Below are 21,811 nucleotides of genomic sequence, written 5' to 3' on the forward strand. Positions count from 1 at the left end.
ACACAGAGACCAAAATGGTATCGGTGAGTTAATCTGACTGGGGAAGTAGGTAAATAGTTCTCCTTGTCCAAAAATCCATTAAAGAAAATCCATTAAAGGTTAGAAGAAATTTGTAAAAAAAATTACAAAGTTTGTAAAATAATTTACATATTCACTATATTGACTTCTGTGACTTTGTTGTTCAAACAGGAGAGAGACGTGACTATCTTGGATCCTCCGGGGAGCCTCAACAACAACATGATGCTGACGAGGTTGAGAAGAGTCTCTCCACGTCAGAACACATCAAGAAACACCAGCAGAGATTCATCTATTCAACAGAACTTAAAAGACATCAGAAAATCAACACAGGAGAAAAACCTCATAGCTGTGATCAATGTGGGAAGAGTTTTGCTAAGGCAGGAGGCCTGGCAACACACCACAGAATACACACCGGAGAAAAACCTTACCACTGCTCTGACTGTGGAATGAGCTTTGCTACCTCAAGCCAGCTGATAAGACATCAGAAAACACACACAGGAGAAAAGCCTTATTGCTGTGATCAGTGTGGGAAGAGATTCATTCAATCAGCAAACCTGACTGTACACAAGAGAATACACACTGGAGAGAAACCGTACCACTGCTCCAACTGTGCGAAGAGCTTTTCTACTTCAAGCGGATTGATAACACACCAGCGAACACACACGGAGAGAAGCCTTACCACTGCTCTGACTGTGGAAAGAGCTGTACCACCTCAAGTGCACTGATATCACACCAGCGTACACACACAGGAGAGAAGCATTACCACTGCTCTGATTGCGGGAAGAGTTTTGCTACTTTAAGCAACCTGACACAACACCAGCGAACACACACAGTAGGAAAGCCTCATAGCTGTGATCAATGTGAGAAGAGATACTCCCATCTAATGTCTCTGATTAAACATCAGAAAATACATGAAGAAGATCCAGACCTGGGTAGTAGAACACAGAGTGTAGAATGACCTCCAACACCAGACCTGGGTAGAAGAACACAGAGTGTGGAATGACCTCCAACACCAGACCTGGGTAGAAGAACACAGAGTGTGGAATGACCTCCAACACCAGACCTGGGTAGAAGAACACAGAGTGTGGAATGACCTCCAACACCAGACCTGGGTAGAAGAACACAGAGTGTGGAATGACCTCCAACACCAGACCTGGGTAGAAGAACACAGAGTGTGGAATGACCTCCAACACCAGACCTGGGTAGAAGAACACAGAGTGTAGAATGACCTCCAACACCAGACCTGGGTAGAAGAACACAGAGTGTAGAATGACCTCCAACACCAGACCTGGGTAATAGAACACAGAACAACACCAGACCTGGTTTGTAGAATGACCTGGGTAATAGAACACAGAGTGTGGAATGACCTCCAACACCAGACCTGGGTAGTAGAATGACCTGGGTAGTAGAACACAGAGTGTGGAATGACCTCCAACACCAGACCTGGGTAGTAGAACACAGAGTGTGGAATGACCTCCAACACCAGACCTGGGTAGAAGATCACAGAGTGTAGAATGACCTCCAACACCAGACCTGGGTAGTAGAACACAGAGTGTGGAATGATCTCCAACACCAGACCTGGGTAGTAGAACACAGAGTGTGGAATGATCTCCAACACCAGACCTGGGTAGTAGAACACAGAGTGTAGAATGACCTCCAACACCAGACCTGGGTAGAAGAACACAGAGTGTAGAATGACCTCCAACACCAGACCTGGGTAGTAGAACACAGAGTGTGGAATGATCTCCAACACCAGACCTGGGTAGTAGAACACAGAGTGTAGAATGACCTCCAACACCAGACCTGGGTAGTAGAACACAGAGTGTGGAATGATCTCCAACACCAGACCTGGGTAGTAGAACACAGAGTGTGGAATGATCTCCAACACCAGACCTGGGTAGTAGAACACAGAGTGTGGAATGACCTCCAACACCAGACCTGGGTAGTAGAACACAGAGTGTGGAATGATCTCCAACACCAGACCTGGGTAGTAGAACACAGAGTGTGGAATGATCTCCAACACCAGACCTGGGTAGTAGAACACAGAGTGTGGAATGATCTCCAACACCAGACCTGGGTAGAAGAACACAGAGTGTGGAATGACCTCCAACACCAGACCTGGGTAGTAGAACACAGAGTGTGGAATGACCTCCAACACCAGACCTGGGTAGAAGAACACAGAGTGTAGAATGATATCTTTGTGATAACTTTTGATGCAGCTGGTTCAACTTGTTTCATCCTTCAGTATTTCTTTAAATAATACTTTTGACAGGTCTAATGTCAAATGATCAGATGTCCTAGTTTGTAAATGATCAAACATTTATAGAAACATTTTATAGAATAAACATCAGGGACATATGAAAACACCTGTGGAACGCTTCTCGGTTGCCCCGGCAACAATTCCCATAACATGATGCTGCCACAACTAGACTTGAAAAATACAGAGGGTTTTACTCAGTGTTGTGCTGTATTGGATTTTGACCTAAATTGTCGTTTTTAATTTCGTCCAAAAAAGTTATTTCACCATTATTTAACTAGGCAAGTCAGTTAAGAACAAATTCTTATTTTACAATGACGGCCTACCCCGGCCAAACTCGGACGACGTTGGGCCAATTGTGTGGCTCCCTATGGACTGAACCAGCTAACGGAACATTGAACCAGCTAACGGAACATTGAACCAACTAACAGAACATTGAACCAGCTAACGGAACATTGAACCAACCGGAACATTGAACCAGCTAACGGAACATTGAACCAACTAACGGAACATTGAACCAACTAACGGAACATTGAACCAGCTAACGGAACATTGAACCAACTAACAGAACATTGCTAACAGAACATTGAACCAGCTAACGGAACATTGAAACCAACATTAACAGAACATTGAACCAACTAACGGAACATTGAACCAACTAACGGAACATTGAACCAGAACATTGAACCAACTGAACCAGCTAACGGAACATTGAACCAGAACATTGAACCAGCTGGGAACATTGAACCAACTAACGAAACATTGAACCAACTAACGGAACATTGAACCAGCTAACGGAACATTGAACCAACTAACGGAACATTGAACCAACTAACGGAACATTGAACCAACTAACGGAACATTGAACCAACTAACAGAACATTGAACCAGCTAACGGAACATTGAACCAGCTAACGGAACATTGAACCAACTAACGGAACATTGAACCAGCTGACGGAACATTGAACCAGCTGACGGAACATTGAACCAGCTGACGGAACATTGAGTCAGTTCTACATATTCCTAAACATGTACAGTGTTCCAAATTTCATATTGTTGATAAATATGTAGTTCTCTTATATTTGAGTTGAATCGGTATTTGTTTTATACAAATCACATCGTAATACCTGAGGGTAATCATTTTTATTTTATTCAATTGAGTATTGTAACAAGTATAAAAAAGCTAATGTGTTTGAGAATGAGTCAACTGTGTTGGGTGTATTGTGAGGGTCAAAAGAGAGAGGCAGGGAGGGAGGGAGAGAGAGGGCGGGTAGGAGAGGAGAGAAATAGACAAATGGAGGGAGGGAGAGAGAGAGAGGGCAGGTGGGTAAGAGAGAAGGAGAGAAATAGACACAGAGAGAGAAAGGGTGGGTAAGAGAGGAGATAAATAGACACAGAGAGAGAAAGGGTGGGTAAGAGAGGAGAAAAATAGACACAGAGAGAGAAAGGGTGGGTAAGAGAGGAGAGAAATAGACACAGAGAGAGAAAGGGTGGGTAAGAGAGGAGAGAAATAGACACAGAGAGAGAAAGGGTGGGTAAGAGAGGAGAGAAATAGACAGAGAGAGAGGGCAGGTGGGTAAGAGAGAAGGAGAGAAATAGACACAGAGAGAAAGGGTGGGTAAGAGAGGAGAGAAATAGACAGAGAGAGAGGGCAGGTGGGTAAGAGAGAAGGAGAGAAATAGACACAGAGAGAGAAAGGGTGGGTAAGAGATGAGAGAAATAGACACAGAGAGAGAAAGGGTGGGTAATAGAGGAGAGAAATAGACAGAGAGAGAGAGGGCAGGAGAGAAGTAGACAGATGGAGAGAGGGTAATCATAATAATATTATATAAATATATATAAAAACCATAATCATTATGCTTAATTCTATGTAAAAAAATATGTTAATTTTTCTGCATATCTCAGCATACCTCTTGATCTGTCTGTATCCTCCTGACTGGTGGTTCTTTCTGTTAAAGAAAATAAATATGCATCTCTGCTAAAATCTGGGTAAAAGAGTGACATGTGAGTCTTATTCAGTACCTTTAGTTATTGTTTGCTTTTCCCAAGTCTACCAGCCTTACCAGCAGACATGTCAGACATTTAGACATGCTACTCTATCTTCATAGCTAAGATAGACAAGCTACTCTATCTTCATAGCTAAGATAGTTAGACAAGCTACTCTATCTTGATAGCTAAGATAGTTAGACAAGCTACTCTATCTTGATAGCTAAGATAGTTAGACATGCTACTCTATCTTGATAGCTAAGATAGTTAGACATGCTACTCTATCTTGATAGCTAAGATAGTTAGACAAGCTACTCTATCTTGATAGCTAAGATAGTTAGACAAGCTACTCTATCTTGATAGCTAAGATAGTTAGACAAGCTACTCTATCTTGATAGCTAAGATAGTTAGACAAGCTAGCTACTCTATCTTGATAGCCTGAAATGGCATCTTTGGTAGCTAGTTATAATGTTGGGAGATTGGAACCTATCTGGGCTAAATGCCAACTTCATCACATCACTAGGTGGCTAGTAGTAACAACAACACACAAACAACAACAACAAACATTTCTTTCTTCGTTTTAGTGTGTCGTACAACAGCATAAAGTAAGTCAGCATACTATATATACATATACATACTATATATACATATACATACTATATATACATATACATACTATATATACATACTATATATACATACTATACATACTATATATACATATACACAATATATATACATATACATACTATACATACATAAAGTAAGTCAGCATACTATACATATGTATACATACTATATATACATATACATACTATATATACATACTATATATACATATTATATATACATATACATACTATATATACATACTGTATATACATATACATACTATATATACATATACATACTATATATACATACTATATATACATACTATATATACATATACATACTATATATACATACTATATATACATACTATATATACATACTATATATACATACTATATATACATATATATATACTACATATACATACTATATATACATACTATATATACATACTATATATACATACTATATATACATACTATATATACATACTATATATACATACTATATATACATACTATATATACATACTATATATACATACTATATATACATACTATATATACATATACATACTATATATACATACTATATATACATATACATACTATATATACATACTATATATACATATACATACTATATATACATACTATATATACATACTATATATACATACTATATATACATACTATATATACATACTATATATACATATACATACTATATATACATACTATATATACATACTATACATACTATAGATACATACTATATATACATATACATACTATATATACATACTATATATACATACTATATATACATACTATATATACATACTATATATACATACTATATATACATACTATATATACATACATATACATACTATATATACATACTATATATACATACTATATATACATACTATATATACATACTATATATACATACTATATATACATACTATATATACATACTATATATATATATACATACTATATATACATACTATATATACATACTATATATATATATACATATACATACTATATATACATACTATATATACATACTATATATACATACTATATATACATACTATATATATACATATACATACTATGTATACATATAGATACAGGATGTATTATATACCAGTGTATATATATACATATACATACTATATATACATATACATACTATATATACATACTATATATACATATACATACTATATATATATATATACATACTATATATACATACTATATATATATACATATATACATACTATATATACATATACATACTATATATACATACTATATATACATACTATATATACATACTATATATATAGAGTCATATATACATACTATATATACATACTATATATACATACATATATATACATACTATATATATATACATATCATATATATACATATACATACTATATATACATACTATATATACATATACATACTATATATACATACTATATATACATATACATACTATATATACATATATATATACATATACATACTATATATACATACTATATATACATACTATATATACATACTATATATACATACTATATATACATACTATATATACATACTATATACACATACTATATATACATATATATACATATACATACTATACATACTATATATACATACTATATATACATACTATATATACATACTATATATACATACTATATATATATATACTATATACATACATATATATATATATATACATACTATATATACATACTATATATACATATTATATATACATATTATATATACATACTATAGATACATACTATATATACATACTATATATACATATACATACTATACATATATATATATACTATATATACATACTATATATACATATACTATATATACTATATATACATACTATATATACATACTATATATACATACTATATATACATACTATATATACATACATACTATATATACAGGATGTATATATACATACTATATATACATACTATATATACATACTATATATACATACTATATATACATACTATATATACATACTATATATATATATATACATACTATATATACATACTATGTATACATACTATATATACATACTATATATACATACTATATATACACACTATATATACACACTATATATACATACTATATATACATACTATATATACATACTATATATACATACTATATATACATACTATATATACATACTATATATACACAGGGTTACTGGAACTTTTTTTTTACAATGTGCAGAGCAGCCCAAAACAGAGCCGTTGCTATGGATACTCACAGACGCAGAGGAGCGTGTGTGCAGCATCGCAGGCAGAAATGATGACGTGTGGGTGAGGCAGTCAAGGCGACACCGCATCGTCCCTCCTTCTCCCCGCGCTCTAAATAACTGGCTAGTCAGAGTCAGTGTAGTACAGGATGTATTGGTCAGAGCCAGTGTAGTACAGGATGTATTGGTCAGAGTCAGTGTAGTACAGGATGTATTGGTCAGAGCCAGTGTAGTACAGGATGTATTGGTCAGAGCCAGTGTAGTACAGGATGTATTGGTCAGAGTCAGTGTAGTACAGGATGTATTGGTCAGAGTCAGTGTAGTACAGGATGTATTGGTCAGAGCCAGTGTAGTACAGGATGTATGGTCAGAGTCAGTGTAGTACAGGATGTATTGGTCAGAGCCAGTGTAGTACAGGATGTATTGGTCAGTGTGGTCAGAGTCAGTGTAGTACAGGATGTATTGGTCAGAGTCAGTGTAGTACAGATGTATTGGTCAGAGTCAGTGTAGTACAGGATGTGGCAGAGCCAGTGTAGTACAGGATGTATTGGTCAGTGTGGCAGGATGTAGCAGAGTCAGTGTAGTACAGGATGTATTGGTCAGAGTCAGTGTAGTACAGGATGTATTGGTCAGAGTCAGTGTAGTACAGGATGTATTGGTCAGGTGGCAGAGTCAGTGTAGTACAGGATGTATTGGTCAGGTGGCAGAGTCAGTACAGGATGTACAGAGTCAGTATTGATGTATTCAGAGTCAGTGTAGTACAGGATGTATTGGTCAGAGTCAGTGTAGTACAGGATGTATTGTATCAGTGTAGTACAGGATGTATTGGTCAGAGTCAGTGTAGTACAGGATGTATTGGTCAGGTGGCAGAGCCAGTGTAGTACAGGATGTATTGGTCAGAGTCAGTGTAGTACAGGATGTATTGGTTAGGTGGCAGAGTCAGTGTAGTACAGGATGTATTGGTCAGAGTCAGTGTAGTACAGGATGTATTGGTCAGAGTCAGTGTAGTACAGGATGTATTGGTCAGGTGGCAGAGCCAGTGTAGTACAGGATGTATTGGTCAGGTGGCAGAGCCAGTGTAGTACAGGATGTATTGGTCAGAGTCAGTGTAGTACAGGATGTATTGGTCAGAGCCAGTGTAGTACAGGATGTATTGGTCAGAGTCAGTGTAGTACAGGATGTATTGGTCAGGTGGCAGAGCCAGTGTAGTACAGGATGTATTGGTCAGAGTCAGTGTAGTACAGGATGTATTGGTCAGAGTCAGTGTAGTACAGGATGTATTGGTCAGAGTCAGAGCCAGTGTAGTACAGGATGTATTGGTCAGAGTCAGTGTAGTACAGGATGTATTGGTCAGAGTCAGTGTAGTACAGGATGTATTGGTCAGTGTAGTACAGGATGTATTGGTCAGAGTCAGTGTAGTACAGGATGTATTGGTCAGAGTCAGTGTAGTACAGGATGTATTGGTCAGAGTCAGTGTAGTACAGGATGTATTGGTCAGAGCCAGTGTAGTACAGGATGTATTGGTGAGTCAGTGTGGCAGGATGTATTGGTCAGTGTCAGTGTAGTACAGGATGTATTGGTCAGAGTCAGTGTAGTACAGGATGTATTGGTCAGAGTCAGTGTAGTACAGGATGTATTGGTCAGAGTCAGTGTAGTACAGGATGTATTGGTCAGGTGGTACAGGATGTATTTGGTGGCAGAGTCAGTGTAGTACAGGATGTATTGGTCAGAGTCAGTGTAGTACAGGATGTATTGGTCAGGTGGCAGAGTCAGTGTAGTACAGGATGTATTTGGTAGTACAGGGTGGTCAGAGTCAGTGTAGTACAGGATGTATTGGTCAGAGTCAGTGTAGTACAGGATGTATTGGTCAGAGTCAGTGTAGTACAGGATGTATTGGTCAGAGTCAGTGTAGTACAGGATGTATTGGTCAGAGTCAGTGTAGTACAGGATGTATTGGTCAGAGCCAGTGTAGTACAGGATGTATTGGTCAGGTGGCAGAGTCAGTGTAGTACAGGATGTATTGGTCAGAGCCAGTGTAGTACAGGATGTATTGGTCAGGTGGCAGAGTCAGTGTAGTACAGGATGTATTGGTCAGGTCAGTGTAGTACAGGATGTATTGGCCAGGTGGCAGAGCCAGTGTAGTACAGGATGTATTGGTCAGAGCCAGTGTAGTACAGGATGTATTGGTCAGAGCCAGTGTAGTACAGGATGTATTGGTCAGAGCCAGTGTGTACAGGATGTAGCCAGTGTAGTACAGGATGTATTGGTCAGAGCCAGTGTAGTACAGGACATTGGTCATGTAGTGTAGTACAGGATGTATTGGTCAGAGTCAGTGTAGTACAGGATGTATTGGTCAGGTGGCAGAGTCAGTGTAGTACAGGATGTATTGGTCAGAGCCAGTGTAGTACAGGATGTATTGGTTACAGGGTCAGGTGGTAGTACAGGATGTATTGGTCAGAGCCAGTGTAGTACAGGATGTATTGGTCAGGTCAGTGTACAGGATGTATTGGTCAGGATGCAGAGTCAGTGTAGTACAGGATGTATTGGTCAGAGTCAGTGTAGTACAGGATGTATTGGTCAGAGCCAGTGTAGTACAGGATGTATTGGTCAGAGCCAGTGTAGTACAGGATGTATTGGTCAGAGTCAGTGTAGTACAGGATGTATTGGTCAGGTGGCAGAGTCAGTGTAGTACAGGATGTATTGGTCAGGTGGCAGAGTCAGTGTAGTACAGGATGTATTGGTCAGAGTCAGTGTAGTACAGGATGTATTGGTCAGTGTAGTACAGGATGTATTGGTCAGAGCCAGTGTAGTACAGGATGTATTGGTCAGAGCCAGTGTAGTACAGGATGTATTGGTCAGGTGGCAGAGTCAGTGTAGTACAGGATGTATTGGTCAGGTGGCAGAGCCAGTGGCAGGAGTCAGTGTAGTACAGGATGTATTGGTCAGAGTCAGTGTAGTACAGGATGTATTGGTCAGGTGGCAGAGTCAGTGTAGTACAGGATGTATTGGTCAGAGTACAGTGGCAGAGTGGCAGAGCAGTGTAGTACAGTGTATTGGTACAGAGCCAGTGGATGTATTGGTCAGAGTCAGTGTAGTACAGGATGTATTGGTCAGAGTCAGTGTAGTACAGGATGTATTGGTCAGGTGGCAGAGCCAGTGTAGTACAGGATGTATTGGTCAGGTGGCAGAGCCAGTGTAGTACAGGATGTATTGGTCAGAGCCAGTGTAGTACAGGATGTATTGGTCAGAGCCAGTGTAGTACAGGATGTATTGGTCAGGTGGCAGAGTCAGTGTAGTACAGGATGTATTGGTCAGGTGGCAGAGTCAGTGTAGTACAGGATGTATTGGTCAGAGTCAGTGTAGTACAGGATGTATTGGTCAGGTGGCAGAGTCAGTGTAGTACAGGATGTATTGGTCAGGTGGCAGAGCCAGTGTAGTACCGGATGTATTGGTCAGGTGGCAGAGTCAGTGTAGTACAGGATGTATTTTGTATTCACAAAATCGTCTAGCGTCCGAACGGTTTTAGTCTACAAACTACTATGACCCCTCTATGGAAAGACGAGACTGAACGGTTTGGTCTACAAACTACTATGACCCCTCTATGGAAAGACGAGACTGAACGGTTTGGTCTACAAACTACTATGACCCCTCTATGGAAAGACGAGACTGAACGGTTTGGTCTACAAACTACTATGACCCCTCTATGGAAAGACGAGACTGAATGGTTTGGTCTACAAACTACCATGACCCCTCTATGGAAAGAAGAGACTGAACGGTTTGGTCTACAAACTACTATGACCCCTCTATGGAAAGACGAGACCCTCCGTTTTGCTCTGAGACCTCCACAAGCGTCTTGGGACTTGTTGGTACAGCCAATCGGCTGACTTTTGTCTGTAGAGTCTGAACAGTTTGGCCTACCCACACTAAAAGTGAGACTCTCACAAACACGTACATGTCTGTAGAGTCTGAACAGTTTGGCCTACCCACACTAAGACTCTCACAAACACGTACATGTCAGTTGTTTTGCTGTAGGACTCCCACAGGCCTCACAAGACTTTCCTGAAGTTCCCCCGGGAAACCAGTTGGAAACGTATGGAAGAACTGTATACTGTATATAGCGACAGTTCCGTGCCGAAACATAAGGAGTGAAATGCATGTTAAATAAATAAATACATGTTTCCGGATCTTTCTGATATCTCTCAGATATAGGACAGACACTTCAGCACAAACTTCCTTTTTATAAGGGGTCCGTTATTCCATGTGTTTCTATGGGCTAATAGCAGTAAGGACAGTCGGTTATTCCATGTGTTTCTATGGGCTAATAGCAGTAAGGACTATCTGTTATTCCATGTGTTTCTATGGGCTAATAGCAGTAAGGACTATCTGTTATTCCATGTGTTTCTATGGGCTAATAGCAGTAAGGACTATCTGTTATTCCATGTGTTTCTATGGGCTAATAGCAGTAAGGACTATCTGTTATTCAATGTGTTTCTATGGGCTAATAGCAGTAAGGACTATCTGTTATTCAATGTGTTTCTATGGGCTAATAGCAGTAAGGACAGTCGGTTATTCCATGTGTTTCTATGGGCTAATAGCAGTAAGGACTATCTGTTATTCAATGTGTTTCTATGGGCTAATAGCAGTAAGGACTATCTGTTATTCAATGTGTTTCTATGGGCTAATAGCAGTAAGGACTATCTGTTATTCCATGTGTTTCTATGGGCTAATAGCAGTAAGGACAGTCGGTTATTCCATGTGTTTCTATGGGCTAATAGCAGTAAGGACTATCTGTTATTCCATGTGTTTCTATGGGCTAATAGCAGTAAGGACAGTCGGTTATTCCATGTGTTTCTATGGGCTAATAGCAGTAAGGACAGTCGGTTATTCCATGTGTTTCTATGGGCTAATAGCAGTAAGGACAGTCGGTTATTCCATGTGTTTCTATGGGCTAATAGCAGTAAGGACTATCTGTTATTCAATGTGTTTCTATGGGCTAATAGCAGTAAGGACTATCTGTTATTCAATGTGTTTCTATGGGCTAATAGCAGTAAGGACAGTCGGTTATTCCATGTGTTTCTATGGGCTAATGGGTTAACTAGTAAGGCCAAATAGTATTTTTCATCAAATATTTTTTTCTATATATTTTTTTTATACTTAAAATGGTCGTAAAATTCTATATCAAATTATCATTGGAATTGTTTTAAGAAAGTATGACCTTCTTAAAACAATTCCATGTTGTAGAACGACCCAGTACATCACTGGGGTCAAGCTTCCTGCCATCCAGGACCTCTATAGCAGGCAGTGTCAGAGGAAGGCCCAGTACATCACTGGGGCCAAGCTTCCTGCCATCCAGGACCTCTATAGCAGGCAGTGTCAGAGGAAGGCCCAGTACATCACTGGGGCCAAGCTTCCTGCCATCCAGGACCTCTATAGCAGGCGGTGTCAGAGGAAGGCCCAGTACATCACTGGGGCCAAGCTTCCTGCCATCCAGGACCTCTATACCTTCTCTCTGCTACCTCCACGGCAGGCAGTACCGGAGCGCCAAGTCTAGGACCAACAGGCTTCTAAACAGCTTCTACCCACAAGCCATAAGCCTCCTGAACATCTAGTCAAATGGCTACCCAGACTATTTGCATTGCCCTCCCCTCTCCACACCACTGCTACTCTCTGTTGTTATCATCTATGCATAGTCACTAATAACTCTACCTACATGCACATTTTACCTCAACTAACCGGTGCCCCCGTACATTGACTCTGTACCGGTACCCCCCTGTATATAGCCTCCACATTGACTCTGTACCGGTACCCCCTGTATATAGCCTCCACATTGACACTGTACCGGTACCCCCTGTATATAAATCAAATCAAATCAAATTTTATTTGTCACATACACATGGTTAGCAGATGTTAATGCGAGTGTAGTGAAATGCTTGTGCTTCTAGTTCCGACAATGCAGTAATAACGAACAAGTAATCTAACTAACAATTCCAAAAAAACTACTGTCTTATACACAGTGTAAGGGGATAAAGAATATGTACATAAGGATATATGAATGAGTGATGGTACGGAGCAGCATAGGCAAGATACAGTAGATGATATTGAGTACAGTATATACATATGAGATGAGTATGTAAACCAAGTGGCATAGTTAAAGTGGCTAGTGATACATGTATTACATAAGGATGCAGTCGATGATATAGAGTACAGTATCAACGTATGCATATGAGATGAATAATGTAGGGTAAGTAACATTATATAAGGTAGCATTGTTTAAAGTGGCTAGTGATATATTTACATCATTTCCCATCAATTCCCATGATTAAAGTGGCTGGAGTAGAGTCAGTGTCATTGACAGTGTGTTGGCAGTAGCCACTCAATGTTAGTGGTGGCTGTTTAACAGTCTGATGGCCTTGAGATAGAAGCTGTTTTTCAGTCTCTCGGTCCCAGCTTTGATGCACCTGTACTGACCTCGCCTTCTGGATGACAGCGGGGTGAACAGGCAGTGGCTCGGGTGGTTGATGTCCTTGATGATCTTTATGGCCTTCCTGTAGCATCGGGTGGTGTAGGTGTCCTGGAGGGCAGGTAGTTTGCCCCCGGTGATGCGTTGTGCAGACCTCACTACCCTCTGGAGAGCCTTACGGTTGAGGGCGGTGCAGTTGCCATACCAGGCGGTGATACAGCCCGCCAGGATGCTCTCGATTGTGCATCTGTAGAAGTTAGAAGATGCCTTTTGTGGCCTGCAGCCTGAGGTTGAAGGGCACGTTTAAATGTCTTAGTCCTTCAGTTTGTCTGCAGTGAAGGAGGAACTTAAAACTTGCACCCTCTCCACTACTGTTCCATCGATTGACTCTGTTTCCGAAGTCCACAATCATCCCTTAGTTTTGTTGACGTTGATAGTTATTTTCCTCCACATTGACACTCCTCCCTGTAGGCCCCCTGTGGTAATAGCCTCCACATTGACACTGTACCAGTACCCCCTGTGGGGCAGGAAGTCCATGGTGGTGTATATAGCCTCCACATTGACTCTGTGTTGAATGCCGGTCGATGAACAGCATTCCCTGTTTATAGCCTCCACATTGACTCTGTGGAGGTGATATGGTGACTAGTCTCTCAAAGCACTTCATGATGACCCTGTATATAGCCCGCACATTGACTCTAGTGGGAACAGGAACAATGGTGGCCCCTTGAAGCATATAGCCTCCACATTGACTCTGTACCGGTACCCCCTGTTTATAGCCTCTACATTGACTCTGTACCGGTACCCCCTGTATATAGCCCGCACATTGACTCTGTACCGGTACCCCTGTATATAGCCCTGCACATTGACTCTGTACCGGTACCCCCTGTATATAGCCACCACATTGACTCTGTACAGTACCCCCTGTATATAGCCTCCACATTGACTCTGTACCGTAATACCCTGTATATAGCCTCCACATTGACTCTGTACCGTAATACCCTGTATATAGCCTCCACATTGACTTTGTACTGTAATACCCTGTATATAGCCTCCACATTGACTCTGTACCGGTACCCCCTGTATATAGCCTCCACATTGACTCTGTACCGTAATACCCCTGTATATAGCCTCCACATTGACTCTGTACCGTAATACCCTGTATATAGCCTCCACATTGACTTTGTACTGTAATACCCTGTATATAGCCTCCACATTGACTTTGTACTGTAATACCCTGTATATAGCCTCCACATTGACTTTGTACTGTAATACCCTGTATATAGCCTCCACATTGACTCTGTACCGTAATACCCTGTATATAGCCTCCACATTGACTTTGTACTGTAATACCCTGTATATAGCCTCCACATTGACTCTGTACCGTAATACCCTGTATATAGCCTCCACATTGACTCTGTACCGTAATACCCTGTATATAGCCTCGTTTGTGCTATTTTATTGTGTTACATTTTATTTTTCACTTTACTTTATTTAGTAAATATTTCCTTAACTCTATTTATTGAAATGGATTGTTGGTTAAGGGAGCCGTTGTTGTATTCAGCATTTCACTGTGAGGTCTACTACACCTGTTGTATTCATCATTTCACTGTGAGGTCTACTACACCTGTTGTATTCAGCATTTCACTGTGAGGTCTACTACACCTGTTGTATTCAGCATTTCACTGTGAGGTCTACTACACCTGTTGTATTCAGCATTTCACTGTAAGGTGTACTACACCTGTTGTATTCAGCATTTCACTGTGAGGTCTACTACACCTGTTGTATTCAGCATTTCACTGTGAGGTCTACTACACCTGTTGTATTCAGCATTTCACTGTGAGGTCTACTACACCTGTTGTATTCAGCATTTCACTGTGAGGGTTACTACACCTGTTGTATTCAGCATTTCACTGTGAGGTCTACTACACCTGTTGTATTCAGCATTTCACTGTGAGGTCTACTACCTGTTGTATTCAGCATTTCACTGTGAGGTCTACTACACCTGTTGTATTCAGCATTTCACTGTGAGGTCTACATTTCACACCTGTTGTATTCAGCATTTCACTGTGAGGTCTACTACACCTGTTGTATTCAGCATTTCACTGTGAGGTCTACTACACCTGTTGTATTCAGCATTTCACTGTGAGGTCTACTACACCTGTTGTATTCAGCATTTCACTGTGAGGTCTACTACACCTGTTGTATTCAGCATTTCACTGTGAGGTCTACTACACCTGTTGTATTCAGCATTTCACTGTGAGGTCTACTACACCTGTTGTATTCATTTCATTTCACTGTGCATTTCAGGTCTACTACACCTGTTGTATTCAGCATTTCACTGTGAGGTCTACTACACCTGTTGTATTCAGCATTTCACTGTGAGGTCTACTACACCTGTTGTATTCAGCATTTCACTGTGAGGTCTACTACACCTGTTGTATTCAGCATTTCACTGTGAGGTCTACTACACCTGTTGTATTCAGCATTTCACTGTGAGGTCTACTACACCTGTTGTATTCAGCATTTCACTGTGAGGTCTACTACACCTGTTGTATTCAGCATTTCACTGTGAGGTCTACTACACCTGTTGTATTCAGCATTTCACTGTAAGGTCTACTACACCTGTTGTATTCATCAGGTGACAAATACATTGGATTTGATTTGGATGTTGACTCAGCCACAAGAGCAGTTGTTGAAGATGATGATGTTGGGCGATTAGGCCTGGCTCGCAGTCGACGTTCCAATTCATCCCAAAGGTGTACGATGTGGTTGAGGTCAGGGCTCTGTGCAGGCCAGTTAAGTTCTTTCATACCGATCTCGACAAACCATTTCTGTATGGACCTCGTTTTGTGCATCGGGGGCGTTGTCATGCTGAAACAGGAAAGGGCTTCCACGACGTTGGAAGCTCAGAATCATCTAGAATGTCATTGTATGCTGTAGCATTAAGATTTCCCTTCACTGGAACTTAGGGGCCCGAACCATGAAAAACAGTTTCAGACCGTTGTTCCTCTTCCACCAAACTTTACAAATGCACTATGCATTGGGGCAGGTAGCGTTCTCCACCAAACTTTACAAATGCACTATGCATTGGGGCAGGTAGCGTTCTCCACCAAACTTTACAAATGCACTATGCATTGGAACAGGTTTCCACTGCCCCAGAGAACAGGTTTACAAATGCACTATGCATTGGGGCAGGAACAGGTTCTCCACCAAACTCCACAAATGCACTTTGCACTGGGCAGGAACAGGTTTCCACTGCCCCAAACTTTCAACTGCACTATGCACAGGTTTGGGGCAGGAACAGGTTTCCACCAGAGAACTTGGTTTCCACTGCTCCAGAGAACAGGTTTCCCCTGCTCCAGACTCCAAACAGGTTTCACCCTGCTCCAGTGGCATGGTGATCCCTGCTGCAGAGCCACAGGAAACTCATATCTGAAGCTTCCGACAAACAGTTCTTGTGCCAAAGGAAGTTTGGAACTTGGCAGTGAGTGTTGCAACCGAGGACAGACGATTTTAACGCTTCAGCACTTGGTTGTTCTGTGACCGTGTGTGGCCTACCACTTCGCTACTGAACCGTTGTTGCTCCTAGACGTTTCCACTTCACAATAACAGCACTTACAGTTGACCAGGGGGGTAGCTCTAGCAGGGCTCTTCAGTATGGGCCATTCTACTGCCAATGTTTGTCTATGGAGACTGTGGGATAGCCTGGACGTGGGTATTATAGTATATGTAGTGCTGGTGGGATTCATTTTGAAATGTTTTTTAAAAATCTATAATTATGTTCACCTTAGTACCCCTTGCACTATAAACTGAGAAAAGTCAGGGAAAATTACAAGACGAAAAAGAAACAGAGCGACACAGACTCAGAGGAAGAGAGAGAGGAAGAGAGAGAGAGGAGAGAGGAAGAGAGAGAGGAAGAGAGGAAGAGAGAGAGGAAGAGAGAGAGAGAGAGAGAGAGAGGAAGAGAGAGAGGAAGAGAGAGGAAGGGAGAGAGAGAGGAAAAGAGAGAGAGGAAAAGAGAGAGAGGGGGAGAGAGAAGGGAAGGAGAGAGAGAGAGAGGAGAGAGAGGAGAGAGAGAGAGAGAAGAGAGAGAGAGAGAGAGAGAAGAGAGAGGAAGAGAGGAAGAGGAGAGAGAGAGAGAGAGAGAGGAAGACAGAGAGGAAGGAGAGAGGAGAGAGAGAGGAGAGAGAGAGAACAGAGAGAGAGAGAGAGAAAGAGAGAGGAGAGAGAGAGAGAGAGAGAGAGAGAGAGAGAGACAGAGAAGAGAGAGAGGAGGAAGAGAGAGAGAAGGAGAGAGAGGGGAAGAGAGAGAGAGAGAGAGAAAAGAGAGAGAGAGAGAGAGAGAGAGGAGAAGGGAGAGAAGAGAGGAAGAGAGGAGGAAAAGAGAAGGGAGAGAGAGGAAGAGAGAGAGAGGAGAGAGAGGAAGAGAAGGCAGAGAGTTAATAAAGGCTCTGTTCTGCCACCATCTCTATTCTCTTTCACCATCTCTATTCTCTTTGACCTGAACGAGCCGCGTGTTGCAGTGATCACAAAGCTGCGAGCCACATTGCCGTTTCCACGTGTTCTAAGGTGGCGTCGAGCTCATTCTAAACCCCGCCCCCCGTTACAGTCCAACTCTCCTTTTACCATTGGACGGAACGGCCGTCAATCAAACAAGAGGGCGGGGCCAGCCCCACATGATTTGACAGCAGGTCGCATTGCGCTGTTTGAGTTATATACTTTATGATGGGTATGTTGGTGAGGAAAAACCGCCACACACACACAACCACTATCTTCTCTGTTATTTAACTATTTTGATCCGACTTTTTTGGACCATTCCGTCGGTCCTGACCGCCTACCGACGAGACACCCTCTCTAACTGACGTCACAGGATCCGTTCCAACACGGAAACCGTAATGGAGGGGGCTCGTCGTTAGTCGGTATTGTTGTGATGGTCTCCGATCTCTCATCTACTTCTATCCACAACCTGTTACACAGGTTAAATAAAACGCGTCAATCTGAAAGAAGACTTAGAAAAAAAATGTTCAACAAACGAAGCCCTGTCGCTGTGTGACCAAAATGGAGAAAGTTGACAGATAATTCGACCTCTGTAAGTTTAACACGTTTCTTTCCGTTGATCGAGATTCCCGTTTGTAGATCTACAACCATGAAGTTAGCACGCTGTCTCCTGCTGCTGTTGCTGCTGTCTTGGACCGACTTACAGGTGAGTGCTTGTTGTTGTTTACTTGTTTTCTGGGGGAGGGGAGGGGGAAAACCCTACTGCGGGTGTGTGGCTCGCTGGGTACGGTGCCACTGTCCGGTTGGTCTATTTCGGGAACACACACACACACACACACACACACACACACACACACACACACACACACACACACACACACACACACACACACACACACACACACACACACACACACACAGAGAGGGGACTCTAATACACTTCAAGAATAGTATGCTGGAAATGAACAAACCCCCCTCCGTCTGTCTGTCTGTCTTGTCTGTCTTGTCTGTCCTGTCCCTGTGTAGGTTACTTTTTAAAATGTAATCCGTTATAGTTACCTGTCTAACATTGTAGGCAATAACGTAACTAATGGTGCTAAAGGGGGCGTAAGAGGGTAAATCGCTCTCCGGCGTTTTACCATTTGGATGCCTCTATATGTTGTAGTTTAAAGGTAAAGGTATTGGACATTGAAACGCGTGTGGACATTCCTTGTTAAATGACCCCACATCCCTTTAAGGCGCCATACAGAGTCCGGTTCTATGATGCCACCCCTTGTTGAGTAAATACAGGAGTGTCGCGGTTAAACACACAACATGTGGTAAGCGGTCTCTTTGCTAAGAAGGAGAGGGGGGGTTTATCTTGCTATTCAGGTTGTCCTGGTGTAACGGACATTTCCATTCCAGGTGAAAAACAAGGAGAGCAGTTGTTGATAACAGTCAATCAAAGATCGATCCAGTTTAATACGATCATTTACAGCGACATCTCCAGAACAGAAGCAGGCCGGTTTTATATTCTATTCAGACAGCACCTAATGTTCATCTCCAGAACAGAAGCAGGCTGGTTTTATATTCTATTCAGGCAGCACCTAATGTTCATCTCCAGAACAGAAGCAGGCCGGTTTTATATTCTATTCAGACAGCACCTAATGTTCATCTCCAGAACAGAAGCAGGCCGGTTTTATATTCTATTCAGACAGCACCTAATGTTCATCTCCAGAACAGAAGCAGGCCGGTTTTATATTCTATTCAGACAGCACCTAATGTTCATCTCCAGAACAGAAGCAGGCCCGTTTTATATTCTAATCAGACAGCACCAAATGTTCTCTATCTACCTGAGAGGCTTGTAAAAAGTCAGAACAAAAGGCATCAATAAAATCATATTCAGCCTCCGGCAACCTGTTCCAAATGAGTGTTCCAAATTCAGCAGTCTGTTCCAAACGAGTGTTCCAAATTCGGCAGTCTGTTCCAAACGGGTGTTCCAAATTCGGCAGTCTGTTCCAAACGAGTGTTCCAAATTCGGCAGTCTGTTCCAAATGAGTGTTCCAAATTCAGCAGTCTGTTCCAAACGAGTGTTCCAAATTCGGCAGTCTGTTTTAAACGAGTGTTCCAAATGGAACACCGGAACTCGTGTGTATCCCAGACAGTGAAAACAGGAAGGTGCAGAGCATTGTGTTTTAATTACTCTAAACTGAATATGAACTGTCCTCAGCTGGTATCCTGGTCAGAGAACAACACACAACTGTAGACAGTTTCACATACTAGGACTTTGACCGTCTTGGAATTTGAGGGAACTGGCCAGGCCAATGTACACGGTCCATGACATAACCAATGGGGAAAGGGGGGGATTGGCGCATTTCAGACTCAAAAGAAAGACATGGCATTTCTCTGCAACTTCACTATTAGTTATTAGTTACACTTTGGATTGGTCTATCAATACACCCAGTCACTAAAAAGATACAGGCGTACTTCCTAACTAACCGATCTGCGTGCCGGTTATGGTTTTCATATCCACATTTTCATAGTGGATAGTTTAATTTAGTTTATAATAACGTCCTCGTAATTTAATATCATTGTCATGTGGTTAATGAAAATTCAATCCAAACCAAAAAATGAAAATGAAACAAGCCTAAAAAGTAACTTTTATATAATTATTTATTCTAATTATGTAAAAAAACAAATAAAAACATTGCAGCCTGCCGTTTGAACATCCTGATTTAAAATAAATAAATAAAATAAAAATCCTATAAATCACATTGGTTACACATGGCCTGTCTGCAACGAACTTGAAACATTGTATCAACTATTAACTTTTTTTTTTCTGGCCTGAAGCTCCTGCTAACAAACACGCTGCATTGTATAAAATATTCTGGGAACCTCAGTTTCCTGCACCAGTGAGCTCAGGACAGCTGTAGGCTATTTGTTCAAGGGGATAATCAGTAATGACAGCTGTAGACTATTTGTTCAAGGGGATAATCAGTAATGACAGTTGTAGGCTATTTGTTCAAGGGGATAATCAGTAATCAGGTAGGCCTGTTTTATGACGTTTCCACTGGATCAGAGCATGACATTGTTTCCTTTCACGCTGAGTGGTGGTCGAAAGGGAGAGAGAGCTGGAAAAATTTTCCAGGTACACTGAGGAACTATCTCAATGGATGTAAAAACAAGACTTAATGCAATAGTATCCACAAAACACCAGTCTCAACGTCAACAGTGAAGAGGCTAGACAGTCTAATGTACTTGTACTCTTGCTCAGTTGTGCACCGGGGCCTCCCACTCTTTCTATTCTGGTTAGGGCCAGTTTGTGCTGAGAGGACCAGGCCAGCTATCTATCTAATCCATCCATCCATCCAACACTGTTCAGACATGAGGACCAGACCAGCTACCTACCTATCTATAATACTGTATGTGTCTGTTATAACAATAGTCTCTCTCTCTCTCTCTCTCTCTCTCTACTCCCCAGGTGAAATCAGTCTCTACTTTCTCTCTCTACTCCCCAGGTGAAGTCAGTCTCTCTCTCTCTACTCCCCAGGTGAAGTCAGTCTCTCTCTCTACTCCCAGGTGAAGTCAGTCTCTCCTCTCTCTCTACGCCCCAAGTGAAGTCAGTCTCTTTCTCTCTTCTCCCCAGGTGAAGT

The 21,811-nt window shown here is 41.2% G+C and overlaps 1 protein-coding gene across 3 annotated transcripts in view; it reads left to right on the forward strand.

Annotated features, from left to right (window-relative positions):
* The first annotated feature begins 18,361 nt into the window (after positions 1-18,361).
* ern2 (endoplasmic reticulum to nucleus signaling 2) overlaps positions 18,362-21,811 on the forward strand; it is a 67,642-nt gene continuing 64,192 nt past the window's right edge. For 2 of the 3 annotated variants that reach the window (XM_042314221.1, XM_042314222.1), the window contains exon 1: positions 18,367-18,885. In XM_042314221.1, coding sequence (XP_042170155.1) covers positions 18,829-18,885 — 57 coding nt within the window. In that variant the 5' untranslated portion in view covers positions 18,367-18,828. Of the gene's footprint in view, positions 18,886-21,811 lie in introns of all 3 variants that reach the window. The other variant, XM_042314223.1, reaches the window with a different exon arrangement.

Source organism: Oncorhynchus tshawytscha, unplaced genomic scaffold (assembly GCF_018296145.1).
Source record: "Oncorhynchus tshawytscha isolate Ot180627B unplaced genomic scaffold, Otsh_v2.0 Un_contig_2708_pilon_pilon, whole genome shotgun sequence".
Taxonomy (NCBI): domain Eukaryota; kingdom Metazoa; phylum Chordata; class Actinopteri; order Salmoniformes; family Salmonidae; genus Oncorhynchus; species Oncorhynchus tshawytscha.